This window comes from Seriola aureovittata, chromosome 1 (assembly GCF_021018895.1).
Source record: "Seriola aureovittata isolate HTS-2021-v1 ecotype China chromosome 1, ASM2101889v1, whole genome shotgun sequence".
Classification (NCBI taxonomy): domain Eukaryota; kingdom Metazoa; phylum Chordata; class Actinopteri; order Carangiformes; family Carangidae; genus Seriola; species Seriola aureovittata.
The window spans coordinates 27,437,118-27,449,370 of NC_079364.1; the positions used below are offsets into that span (position 1 = coordinate 27,437,118).

A 12,253-nucleotide genomic window follows, 5' to 3' on the forward strand; every position below is an offset into this window, starting at 1 on the left:
GTCCCTTTCGCAGCATTTTACAGTGCATCTTAATGATGCTGGGGGTTAAAGCTTTTCATGGTGGTAAACTGAATAAACCCTTTGTCTTTTTCTTGCATATATTTTTTTTCTTGCAGCAGTTGTGTTTCTAAATGGATCTTAAAAGCTTAACATAATGTAATGAATGAAAATGAATTAATAGCTGACACGGTTTGATTTTATAGGTAAAGGTCCCCATCGGTCTTTTGAAATGTCTTGTCTCCACCAGGGCTGCCCTGTAATCTGTGCAGTCCAATGTATGGTCGTTAGTTGGGCTCTTATTCTGAAAGCTGGTACCGGAAGCTCTTTCTGTTAAAACTCTCTCAGCGGAATCCCACTTTGTCAGTGAGTTCGCCGAGCCGAGCTGCGGTCCCGCTTTGTAACGTCTGTAAGTAAAAATGAGCGACAAAGGTCTGTCAGACGAGGCAGCGACTGCAGCTTGTAAAGATGGAGACCTAATAACCAAGGTAAGGCGACTTTTGTGCCGCTCAGAGTTAAACTACACTTCCATCAGACACTGTCAAACCCCGGCAACCGCCAACAGGCCAACGAATTCCAGACAGGTTAACCAGATATGCGCAGTGCATCCATTATCGGACGGTCACACGTTTCTTCACAAAATGTGCATCAGCTCCCGGGTGACAAGTGATTCGGTTATGTTTAACGTGATTTCTAATGCCAATGGCGGGTGTAGCAGCGACATAAGCGTCACAGGTAACAAAAACGAGTTTTATCGGAGGCTGCTGTAAGCTAGCTAACTCTCTGCCAAACTTTCGCCTGTGCGTTTTCGTGCGGAAGAAACTCTCTCCAAACTCGGGGTTATAGCCAAGACGTATTTTTATCAAAGCATGTGTATAACGAGTCTGTGCGTAACGCGAGATCTGCACAGGACTCACATGAAAATTGGTGTTTAGGCGCGGTCGGACCAGAACATACTCGCCCCGGATGGCAAAAAGCAGGCGGGATTGCACATAGCTAAAGTGGTCAGTGGTGCAAGCATAAGGTGCTGGAGCTAACTTGTCCAATTGACTAACAAAAGTATACACAATTTAAAGATTATAGTCTATTAAGTATTACCATCGTATTGTCTTTGATCTCTATCTGTCCTTACAGGCACTTCTGCTACAACACTTTCCTACTGTAGTTTCTCACTGTACACAGACAGTACATACACAAAGGTATCCTATACTGTATTCTAGATGTACTTACATATACTCAAGGATACAAACATTGGTCGTTTGTGTTTGCTGAATTACATGTCAGTATCATCGTATCTTTCAAACTGGCTGCACACTGAAGATATGTTACACACAAAAAAGTTGAAATTAGTAGCAGTAGTACTTTGTGGGAATATTTGCTCTGGCTGTCAGTCTTTTCAGTTGAAGTCCATGCTCAAGATTTTCAGGAATGTGTTCACACATGTGTGAGCTCTGGAGGTCAAAGTTCCTATTTGACTTGAGAAATAAGATTTTATAGTAGCCTATTGTAGCAATGTTCATTGTAGCCTCTCAAAACCTCTGTGGTAGCATGATCCACCACTCTGAACACTGTTTACTAAGTGAGTTTCCTGTAATCATACCTTTTCCAAAATTTGGCTTAACAGGCTGCCTCTATTTCATGCTATCATTGGTTTTGAAGCTTTGGACGGTAATGAATGAATGGATGGTAATGGATTTTGCCATAAATTGGCAAAAATGTGGCTGCTTGAAACATAAGGATGTGCTGTGGAAGTGGAAAGTGGAAAAAAAGTGGAAAGAAGTGGAAAAATGCATAATGCTGCAGGAGTGTTTGGTAAATTTCTGTGGGCGTGTTGATACTTTTTTCCACTGTAAAAACTTGACAGTGTTTGGAGGAAGGACACGGGAAAGGGGAACAGTTGCGAGCCACAGAGATAACACTCTGCTGTGAAACAAACACACACAGTAGAAGTTTGCTTCATACACTTAAACCAACAAAATGCCAGGATCAGGGTGAAAACCTACTGCTACATGAGATCATTTTCTCTTGCATACATTTTTTTTTTTTTTTTTTACATTTTTCACTGATTAAAACACAAATCATACTTCAGACCCATGTATGCGCATGAAAGATCCCTGCAGGTCTTGCAAATTTATATACAGTTTACAAGCAACAACAATTTGTGAATGCTGTTACCATCTTATAAGTAGTGTTTGCAAGTCACTCTGAAAACAGGCCAGAGTGTAGCACACATTTTATGGCATCACCGTCTGACCTCAGCACCAGCATGTTATGTAAAACTTAGGACTTTGCATAGAAAACAAGAAGTAAATGTAGCATATCCAACTGCGGTGATGATATAAGCTTGGTTGCACAGAGGTGCAGTTTGGCTTAAAGCCTTTTTCATGAGCGAGTGCAAGGAGAGACAAATTTTCCTCTGTTGGAATTCAGGAACAGTCAGCAGTCTGCCAAAGATCTTCTGCCCTGCAATCAAATGTGTTGTGCTCTCTAACACAATAAAGTAATACACTGCTAAAAGGCTCAACATCTGTTCATATCCCCATACCCTCCATCTCCTGTGTTCAGTGTAATTGCGTTCATTGAACATGTCACAATACCCTGTTTTCCATTGTGATAGCAGGGGCTAGTTTTTTCATGCACACTTCAATTGCACATAAGGATATGTGAGTAAAATCAGTGTCTGTGGTGGCTAACTGAGCTTTTTGTAATTGTTTTTGTACAACATGTATGTTTGGTTGTATTGGCTGATGGGTAACCACGGTTTTTTATTTCAGAGTAACTTATTAGGGCTGTGGCCCAACCAGCTGTGCATCAGTTCCTCAGCTACGCCCACAAACTAACAACCACTGCTTCTGTTTAACACACTGTGATGCAGCATATTTGGAAGACCTGTTTCTGTTAGTGCTCATGTTTAGGTCTTTTAATAAATAAATAAATGCCACATACTAGAAAATTGGAGTTTGTCCTGCATTTCAAAGAAACAATAACATAACATGTTTTAATCTTTGTGATTGATTAACAGTGTTGCTGCCCAAATTCATTTAAAATGTTTGTGTATGTAAAGCCTCTGTTCTCTTGTTTCTGTGTCTCAGGATTTCATGATGCAGCAGACTATGCTGCGGGTTAAAGACCCGGTTAAGTCCTTGGATTTCTACACCAGAATCCTCGGCATGACGTGAGTATGAGTGCGGGCTTCACTTCAGTGAACTCTAAATCAATCTTTATTGGTATTGCTTCAAAGTAATATTTGACACGTCTCTTACACTTGAACTTAGCGTGCGTGTGCATGAACTTATGTGTACGTGTGTTGTTGAGACAGTTTCTTATTCATAGCCTGGACTTCTAAAGTGAAGTTTTCTCTCTGTTGTGCAAATTCTTGCAGGCTCCTGCAAAAGTTTGACTTCCCCTCCATGCGTTTCTCTCTCTTCTTCTTGGGCTACGAAGACAAGAAGGAGATTCCTGCAGATGTGAAGGAAAAGACGGCCTGGACCTTTTCCAGAAGGGCCACCATTGAGCTGACACAGTGAGGGTCTACATACTAGAATTAGAGCTGTATGGTCATGCATGAAATAATGACAATAACCCTCTGTGTCTATCCCACTGTTACATTAAAGTGCCAGAATATTCTGAAATCAGCTATTTAAGTAATTTAACTCAGAGTTAGTCTTGTAAGTAATTTAAAATGTCAAACCTCATCAATTGTAAAGTTATTAACTAACTTATTCTCTTTATTTCCTCTCCTGCTCCCGTCCCTCCTGTCTTTCAGTAACTGGGGCTCTGAGTCTGATGAGAGCCAGTCTTATCACAATGGAAACTCTGATCCACGTGGCTTTGGTAAGATTGTCTTCATGTGTTACAGGCCAATACAGTTAGATAAATAAAAAAGGAGGAGGTTGTTTAGTGAAATGCTACATTGCCATAGTCTGAGATTGTGCAGTAGAAATGATTTACAAAATAACAGCGTTCTTGTTCCAAATGTACAAGTATTTTGACATGAAAGGAACACAATACATAAATTGCAAGGACTTAAAATGCAGGAACACAGTAATATTAACACACTCTTGGTTTGATAGTAACATTTTAGTTGTAGTGCTGTGTAATATTGATTGACTATCAGATTTTCTTCCCCAAAAACCTTAAGTGTTTTAAAAATTCATCTGCAGTGCCAATGAACTTTCAACTTACTTTCAAAATATAAAAATGTTTATGCTTTAAACTGTTATGCAAAAATTTTATTAAAGGAGCTATTTTTAAGTTTTGCTATTGCTGCACAGTCAGTGTTGGCATTAACAGATGTTTACTACTGCTTCAGCCATTGTTTTTACAAGACAAGTGGTTATTATACATCCTCTGAGCAGTGCTACTTCTTCAGGGCCGACTGGACGCTACAGTGACTCAGTATTCGAAGTGAGTGAGACAGGCTGACCAGGATGGAGCTAGCTGCTTAGCATGCTAACTTGGAAGAAAAGAACTGATAGAAATAGATGCAAAACAATAAGGTTGCTTACACAGCTCTTGGCAAGTTAAAAAGGAACGAAGTTTGATGCTGAACTCACAATGTTTGTTCCAGACCGGTAAGTAAACAGCTGTTGCTGCTAACATTGGCTATGTAACAATAGCAAAACTTACAAATAGCTCCTTTAAGGATATACTATATGTTCATTGGTACTATTTGATTGTGCGTGCATGTGTGTATGTTTATGTGAAAGCTCTCTAGAGTAAACTCTGGATATGTGGAACTGTAGCGGGGATTCAGTCTCAGTCTGTCGATATATATTTGACAGGCCACATCGGAATTGCAGTTCCTGATGTCTATGCAGCCTGTAAATTGTTTGAAGAGCAAGGAGTCACGTTTGTCAAGAAGCCAGATGATGGTAAGATGTAAAATGTTAGTGATTATAGACTGTTAAAATGGATACATCTCGACAGTCTTGGCATCCTTTGTGTATGTATTGTCATTTCACCCCTGCACTATGATCAGGATGCACACTTGTGGAAATCTGAAATTACTAATATCTATGTGCTTGACATGTTTATTCATGTAGTATTTACAATTAATATTCCACCACCCTCCCTTCTCTTATTTTTTTCTCAGGTAAAATGAAAGGCTTGGCTTTCATTCAAGATCCTGATGGCTACTGGATTGAGATCCTGAGTCCTAACAATATGGTGTCCATTACGTCATAAAAACTGACAACATGCTAACTGCTGCAGTGCACACAGGCAGACCTGCTGTGGCTTCATTGGGAGAGCAGAACGTTGGGGTTTAGCGACGAATTTAGCAACCTGCGCCGGAGAGCTGAGGGAAAAAGGAGCGGCATGAGTTGCGCAATGGCAATCAGTGTGTCCTGGCATGGGGCCGGACTAATATTGGGAGGTGATGAGCAAATAGATTAGATACCTGAGTTATTGCTATGAATAGCAGCTACTTTGTGTAACTTGGGTTTGTCTGCCATCATCAGTTTGTATGTGTTTTTCAAAAAGTGATGCTGAAATAAAGCGGTATTACTGTGTAATAAATGTGAGAGCCACCGTTCAAAGGAAGTGGATTTGTCATTTCTTTCAGCTTTGAGAGACAAAGAAAAGTGATGTTTTTTTTGCCAAAGTAGAAGTCAAGATAGAGCGGTGACAGCAATGTCACTCACAGTTAAGATTATAGTGGCAACAATAAGGCGACTTGGTTCCTGTCTCACAGTTTAGTCATAAAGGGAAAAAGTGATTTACAGTTTTTAACATATTCAGAATTAATTGTAAAGTGAAATCTGTAATGAATCATTCCCACATTAAGGATTTTCAAAAATACAAAACTGCTGATGAGCAAGAAATCTGCACTGGAAAATGAAAAATTCACAATGGAAATAATTAATTTGTGGTTACATTTAGTCTGTACACTCAGTTGCGCATTCTATTACTAAGTCTGTTATCAATATGTCCCAGTTTGTCCTATAAATATGAGGGAAACTGTTTACAGTACTGCAATTGCATTTTTGTGTTTGGGCTCAAATTTTGACTCATTTTTAACCCCCAAAAATAACATTTCTTGCTGAGATCTTAAGATAATGTAGTGCAAATTATGGTAAAATTTAACCAAATAAAAAAAAAAAAACGGATAAAAGTTTAATTAATAATATTATGATATCCAATAAAAAAGAATGATTTACAATTGTAATAATTCAACTATGTTGCAATGACTGAAAGTTACTCCTAATTTTGGCCTACAAATGCATGAAACTTTTAAAACTCTTCTTCACTGATTTTTTTTTTTGTATGTTTAAAATACAAGAAATCACAGAGGTATCTACCTGTTTTGCCTACAGTGGACCCACAGGTCTCATTGTTCTTGCCTTATATACAAGTTAAAGGTTTGTGTATTCACAGAGCATCGTTACCAACCTTGAAGTCTCAGTTGTTGACAGCTTAGGACCTGATTCCTACCGTCGCTTTTATGTCTCCTCTTGTTGTTGGTTGTTCCTGCCAACAGCATCTTGTGTTTTTGCAAAAGCAGCAAGTCACCATAAAAGTCATAGAGGCGCTTTTCAGACATGATCCATGTGGAGGCACTGTGGCTTAGCTGGTCAAAGCGCCTGTCTTGTAAACAGGAGATCCTGGGTTCAAATCCCAGCAGTGCCTGCCCATGATGCATTTCTGTAAAATATGAGCACACTCGAATCACTTTAACATGGGATCCAGATGGTGCAATCATATAGTAAACACAACACAGCATGTTGTTATTTTTTAACAGCAGTTCCTCAAGCCTAATTGGTGTTGCCCTCTCAACTATTAAATACAGAACAAGAGTTAACCAGTGAGTCAGTTGTCTGCAATTTTTGTTGACTATCATCCATCTGAAGTATATAAGAGGGATTTAAAATATCAACAGCAGCTGTAGGCACCATGGCTTAGTTGGTCAAAGCGCCTGTCTAGTAAACAGGAGATCCTGGGTTCAAATCCCAGTGGTGCCTGCATAATAATTCTTACGTTTCTCAATAGCAGGAAATCAAACATCACTCAGTGCTATATGTAAAACACAGCACATCCAAAATGTTACTACTGGTCCTAGTGTGAGCTGTAGGCATGAATATATATCTCATGTTATGTCAACAAATTGATTCAATTAAACAAAGGAAAATCACTGCGTACTGCATGGCTTTGCATTGCAGGCTTCTCGTCAGGACTATCACTACCTTAGAGGACATCGACTTCAGCATATCAAACAAATTTCAGCATGCCAGCCTCGGGTTGTTGTACACAAATAATGCAAATCTGTAAATAAATGGAAAAGTAAAATCAAATAAAATGTTTAGATTTGTCTGTTGATGAGAATTGTGAACATCCTGTTCTCACTCTGCTTTGCATCACTGAAGACATTTGACTAGTTAGAATAAACACATTTTAAGATTTGGTTTGTGTATCTGGCAGATATCCAGGTGAATGACCCGGACTGCTCTGATTGGCCAGTTTAGGTGGGGAATCAGATGTATCAGAGCTCCAATAGGTGATGTGGGAATAACCTGCTCCCATATAATATGACCACATAACACACACCCCTCTATCAGCCCTGTGTTTGAATGAGTGTCCCTTCTCTTTTCAACAAAAATCCACTTTCGCTGGTCTCTCGTTGCTGGTGCCATCATTTATGGTGAGTTTTACCATAGAGACAGACTTCATTGATGTTTGAAAAAACGTGCTAAAAGTGTCATGTACACAGTAAATTCCCATTAGAGTTAAATTCTTAACTGTGCTGTATGGTCGCATCTACAGACAGGCTGCTGCATGCATACTCTGGCCAAATAGCTGTTTATTTTTCTGTAAATCTGTTAACATCAGTAGCAGCTTTTTAGTTTTGCTTGGGCTAATATTTTAATAGAGGAATAAAGAATACTCTGAAAGATTGGGGAGTTCATCCTCAGCTAATGCTCTTGCTTACCATAAAAAAAAAAAAAAAGGCCACCAACTGACTATTTTGCAGCACTACTCTCTAATTGCAGTGAAATTTGATCAAACTCTTCTTTGTAGCCTTTCTGAAGAAAACATGGAGAGAAACATCCCCAGTCTTCTCCTCTTCCACTTCGTCTTCTTCGTCCTTCTTACTCCACCATGTGCGGCGACTTCAGGCCTGAACATTTCAAAGGTTGTCCACATCTCCCGGCACGAGAACTGGTGGGTTGCTCAGGCCTACTGCAGGAAGTACCACAGTGACTTGGTCACCATCAGAAATGCACAGGACAATAACAAGACTTCCATATTTAAAGGCTGGATTGGTTTGACTAAGTGGAGTGATGGAGTATGGAAATGGTCCAGTAGAGGTGAAATCTCCAGATTCTTCAGCTGGGATTCAGGTGAGCAGGACTAGAAGGAAAATGTGTGTATTCACTTAGTGCTGTACTCAAGTCTGGCTTCAGTGTACGCTCCACAATTTATTGTATTCGCAGGTAATTTAATGTTAAAGTAGGACTATTTAGCCATGTAAGCTGCATATGGATGCCAATGTCAGTCGGTCGGTCAGTCGAACACTTTGACTGAAATATCTCAACAACCACTGGATGAACTGCAACTTGGAGCCGACATTCATGGTCCCCAGGGCTTGAATCCTACAAACTTCATTTTTTAAGTTCCATCATGACTTAATTTTGTACAGATATCCATTGTACAGACTCTGGTCAAAGTTTAAACATATCCAATGAAATGTCTGTGTCTACTGGATAGATTAGACAACCTTTTTGATCGCCATGGTTCCCACATGATGAATCCTAAAGACTTTGGTGATACTCTGACCTTTCCTCTAGCACCACCACAAGGTTCACATTTATGTTTATGAGTGAAATATCTCAATAGGTGTTAGACCGACTGCCATGACATTTGGTATAAGGCAGTTGTGTTCCCTACATGATAAATATTAATAACTTTGGTGATAGTTAAACACTTCACTGTCAGCAGGTCAAAATTGTAGTTGCTATAATGCTTAATTATGCAAATTACTTGTACATGTGTGAACGTGTGTTAGTACAGTGTGTCTTATGGTATATTTGCGGATGAAATTGTATGTCCATGTAACTGTTATTTCAGCCTCACTCGTTCTTCTTGTAGGTGAACCAGACCAGGGTGAGCGGTGTGCTATAAAGTATTCGAGATCCATAAAATGGCGAAGCCGTTATTGCTCTCATACTCAACCCTTCTTGTGTATGGATGAAAGACTGATTTTGGTCCAGGAGAGGAAGACATGGGAGGAGGCCTTGCAGCACTGCAGACGGTTGAAGCGTACAGGGTCCACAGGTACCAAATACCTGTATGACCTCGTCAGCCTGCCAGAAGCAAAGAGCCGTCTGCTGTATGGAGAGACAACGAGACTGAACGTAACAATGAATGAGGTTAGATTTTTTTTCTGAGTGTTTGTGGTGCTAAGGAGGATTGCCTTCCTGGTCAGGTTATGTCACTTAATTCCTGTCATGTTTAAGGCAGAATGACATTTTGGGAAATACACTTGTTGGCTTTCTTGATGAGAGTTTGATGACACAATTGATACCACACTCATATCTACCCACTAAGAAACATACTACCACTTGGTGAAAAACTAAAGTGGCAAAAAACCCATATGACAATGACTGCACAGCCACCGTCACTGCCAGTTACATGTATCTGATCTGATAATGGTAATCTGATGTCAACACTAATACAGCTGATTTACCAAATCAAAAATGTGTTTAATGTGGTTTGTTAACCATTCATGTTAACCACCACAATTTCAAATAGGTTATACAACAAAGGTAACAAATTTAGGCTTTTGTAAATGTGTGACTGCAAGGCCAACAGTCAGGGTAACCATCATGGACTGATAAGTGACCGCTCCCATATTAAGATTATGTTTTTTTCTTCCTGACATTCTACCGACATTGTGCGAATGCAGCAATAGTCCTGCACATCTCAGCAGTGACTGCACTGTTATTTTCTCTGTGTTCCTATACGACTCTCTGTTGTTTCTTCCTCTATTGTTGGTTGTTCCTGCCAACAGCATCTTGTATTTTTGCAAATGCAGTGAATCATCATAAAAGTCATTGAGGCACATTCTAGGCTTTTTCCATGTGGAGGCGCTGTGGCTTAGCTGGTCAAAGTGCCTGTCTTGTAAACAGGAGATCCTGTGTTCAAATCCCAGCAGTGCCTGTCTATGATGCATTTCTGTGCAACACTAAGGTCACTTTAATATGAAAACTAAACACAGCATGTTTTTATTTATTTTATTTTTTACAGCAGTTCTTCAGGGCTAATTGGTTGCCCTCTCAAATATCTACAGTAAATATAATAGAAGAATTAACCAGTGAGTCAGTTGTCTGCAGTTCTTGTCCACTATCGTTCCTCTGAATGTATCAGAGGCATTCAAAAAAGAAAAAAGCTAACAGCAGCTGTAGGCACCATGGCTTAGTTGGTCAAAGCGCCTGTCTAGTAAACAGGAGATCCTGGGTTCAAATCCCAGTGGTGCCTCCATAATGATTCTGTTTTACATTTCTCAATATCAGGAACTCAAATGACACTAAGAGCCATATGCCCAACTCAGCCACAATTTTACTAAGAGTGTTTGTGTCAGCTGTAATCATGAATCTGTATCATGACTATGTTGTGTACTAATGTACAACCAATCTAAATTGATTATTATATGTGTTATACAAGTAAACTGTGGTCATGTTAACTCACATATAGACCTACAGTATGTACTTTGCACCCAAACAAGAAGCCACGGCGGAAAGTCCTAATCCTCTGATACATTAGCTAAAATGATGTCTAGCTGCTTTATGTTGCCTATGAGACTCGCTCACTATGGATATGTGAAGGGAAATGAAGTAACCAACATGACGTGATGAAGCAGCACCAGCCAAGCAGAATAGAAGTGAAGTGAATAGAACTATAGACTTGTGAGAGTCAAGAGTTGTGTGTACAGTGTGTGTACAGTATGTTCAAAATGTTCAAGTATGGAAGTGAGTTTTTTTTTCTCTCTGTGTTCCCACAGCTCTCTGCTGTTGATTCCTCCTCTGCTTTTTAGCAATTGCTTGTTGTTCCTGCCAACAACATCTCTTCATTTGTTTTTGCAAATGCAGCAAGTCACCATGAAAGTCATCGAGGCACTTTTCAGACATGATCCATGTGGAGGCGCTGTGGCTTAGCTGGTCAAAGCGCCTGTCTTGTAAACAGGAGATCCTGGGTTCAAATCCCAGCAGTGCCTGCCCATAATGCATTTCTGTATAATAGGACCTCTGCAATCACTTTAACATGAGGCCCACGTCTTGCAGTCATGTGGGAATTCAGACACAGCATGTTTTTATTGTATCTTTTTACAGCATTTCTTCAGGCTCAGTCAGTTCTTGTCTACTATCATTCCTCTGAATAATTCAGAGAGATTTTAAAATATCCAGTGACCATAGTCGGTGCCATGGCTTAGTTGGTCAAAGCGCCTGTCTAGTAAACAGGAGATCCTGGGTTCAAATCCCAGTGGTGCCTGCATAACCAATCTGTTTTACAGCTCTCAATAACAGGAATTCAAACTGACACTTGGAGCCATCTGCACAATACAATACGACTCAGCCAAAAACATTACTATCTGTAGTTGTGTGAGTTGTACTGAATTTATATCATACCTATTATATTATATACTATTATACACCTGATTTAAATCTAAATAGATTAGTGTATGTGTTATACAAGTAAACTGTGTCCGTGACCAAGAAATAACGGCAGTAGTTAACTTATATAGGTTTACAGTATGTTTCACCCAAACAAGAGGCCGTGGAAGAAAGTCCTACTCCTCTGATATCTTAACTAAAAGGATGTCGAGACACACTCACTATGGATGGGTGAAGGGAAATGAAGTAACCGACATTATGTGATGAAGCAGCACCAGCCAAGCAGAATAGAACTGCAGTGAAAAGAACAGAGCAGGGACTTATAAAAGCTACAAGTTGTGTTAGTATAACCACCGTGTATGTATGTTAGTATGTTAAGAAGTATGGAAGTGAGTGAGCAGCAGTGATTGCACAGATTTTTTTCCTCTCTGCTCTCTCCTGTTGTTGCCTCCTCTGCTTTGCAGCAGTTGTTGGTTGTTCCTGCCAACAACATCTCTTCATGTGTTTTTGAAAATGCGTTAAATCATCACAAAAGTAATTGATGCACTTTTCACATGATGTGACCCATATGGCGGCACTGTGGCTTAGTTGGTCAAAGCACCTGTCTTGTAAACAGGAGATCCTGGGTTCAAATCCCAGCAGTGCCT

At 39.8% G+C, this 12,253-nt stretch overlaps 1 protein-coding gene and 7 non-coding genes across 8 annotated transcripts; all 8 read left to right on the top strand.

Moving 5' to 3' along the window:
• Window positions 1-326: 326 nt before the first annotated feature.
• glo1 (glyoxalase 1) lies at window positions 327-5,537 on the top strand. The gene is made up of 6 exons (XM_056371973.1): window positions 327-485; window positions 3,090-3,172; window positions 3,380-3,520; window positions 3,764-3,831; window positions 4,782-4,871; window positions 5,093-5,537. The coding sequence occupies exons 1-6, from the start codon at window positions 417-419 to the stop codon at window positions 5,182-5,184; spliced, it is 543 nt and encodes a 180-aa protein (XP_056227948.1). The 5' UTR covers window positions 327-416; the 3' UTR covers window positions 5,185-5,537.
• Window positions 5,538-6,553: 1,016 nt separating this feature from the next.
• Window positions 6,554-6,627, top strand: trnat-ugu (transfer RNA threonine (anticodon UGU)). Its single transcript has one exon. It is a non-coding gene; the product is annotated as a tRNA-Thr (tRNA).
• A 258-nt stretch (window positions 6,628-6,885) lies between these two features.
• Window positions 6,886-6,959, top strand: trnat-agu (transfer RNA threonine (anticodon AGU)). The gene has a single exon. It is a non-coding gene; the product is annotated as a tRNA-Thr (tRNA).
• A 3,122-nt stretch (window positions 6,960-10,081) lies between these two features.
• Window positions 10,082-10,155, top strand: trnat-ugu (transfer RNA threonine (anticodon UGU)). The gene has a single exon. It is a non-coding gene; the product is annotated as a tRNA-Thr (tRNA).
• A 244-nt stretch (window positions 10,156-10,399) lies between these two features.
• On the top strand, window positions 10,400-10,473 carry trnat-agu (transfer RNA threonine (anticodon AGU)). The gene has a single exon. It is a non-coding gene; the product is annotated as a tRNA-Thr (tRNA).
• Window positions 10,474-11,135: 662 nt separating this feature from the next.
• trnat-ugu (transfer RNA threonine (anticodon UGU)) lies at window positions 11,136-11,209 on the top strand. The gene has a single exon. It is a non-coding gene; the product is annotated as a tRNA-Thr (tRNA).
• Window positions 11,210-11,410: 201 nt separating this feature from the next.
• trnat-agu (transfer RNA threonine (anticodon AGU)) lies at window positions 11,411-11,484 on the top strand. The gene has a single exon. It is a non-coding gene; the product is annotated as a tRNA-Thr (tRNA).
• Window positions 11,485-12,179: 695 nt separating this feature from the next.
• Window positions 12,180-12,253, top strand: trnat-ugu (transfer RNA threonine (anticodon UGU)). Its single transcript has one exon. It is a non-coding gene; the product is annotated as a tRNA-Thr (tRNA).

Excerpts from the sequence above, each read along its gene's own strand:
- glo1 (XM_056371973.1), top strand. The coding sequence starts at position 417 with ATGAGCGACAAAGGTCTGTCAGACGAGGCAGCGACTGCAGCTTGTAAA. Across the intron at positions 3,173-3,379 it reads ACCAGAATCCTCGGCATGAC|GCTCCTGCAAAAGTTTGACT; the intron begins GTGAGTATGAGT and ends AAATTCTTGCAG. Across the intron at positions 3,832-4,781 it reads CTCTGATCCACGTGGCTTTG|GCCACATCGGAATTGCAGTT; the intron begins GTAAGATTGTCT and ends TATATTTGACAG.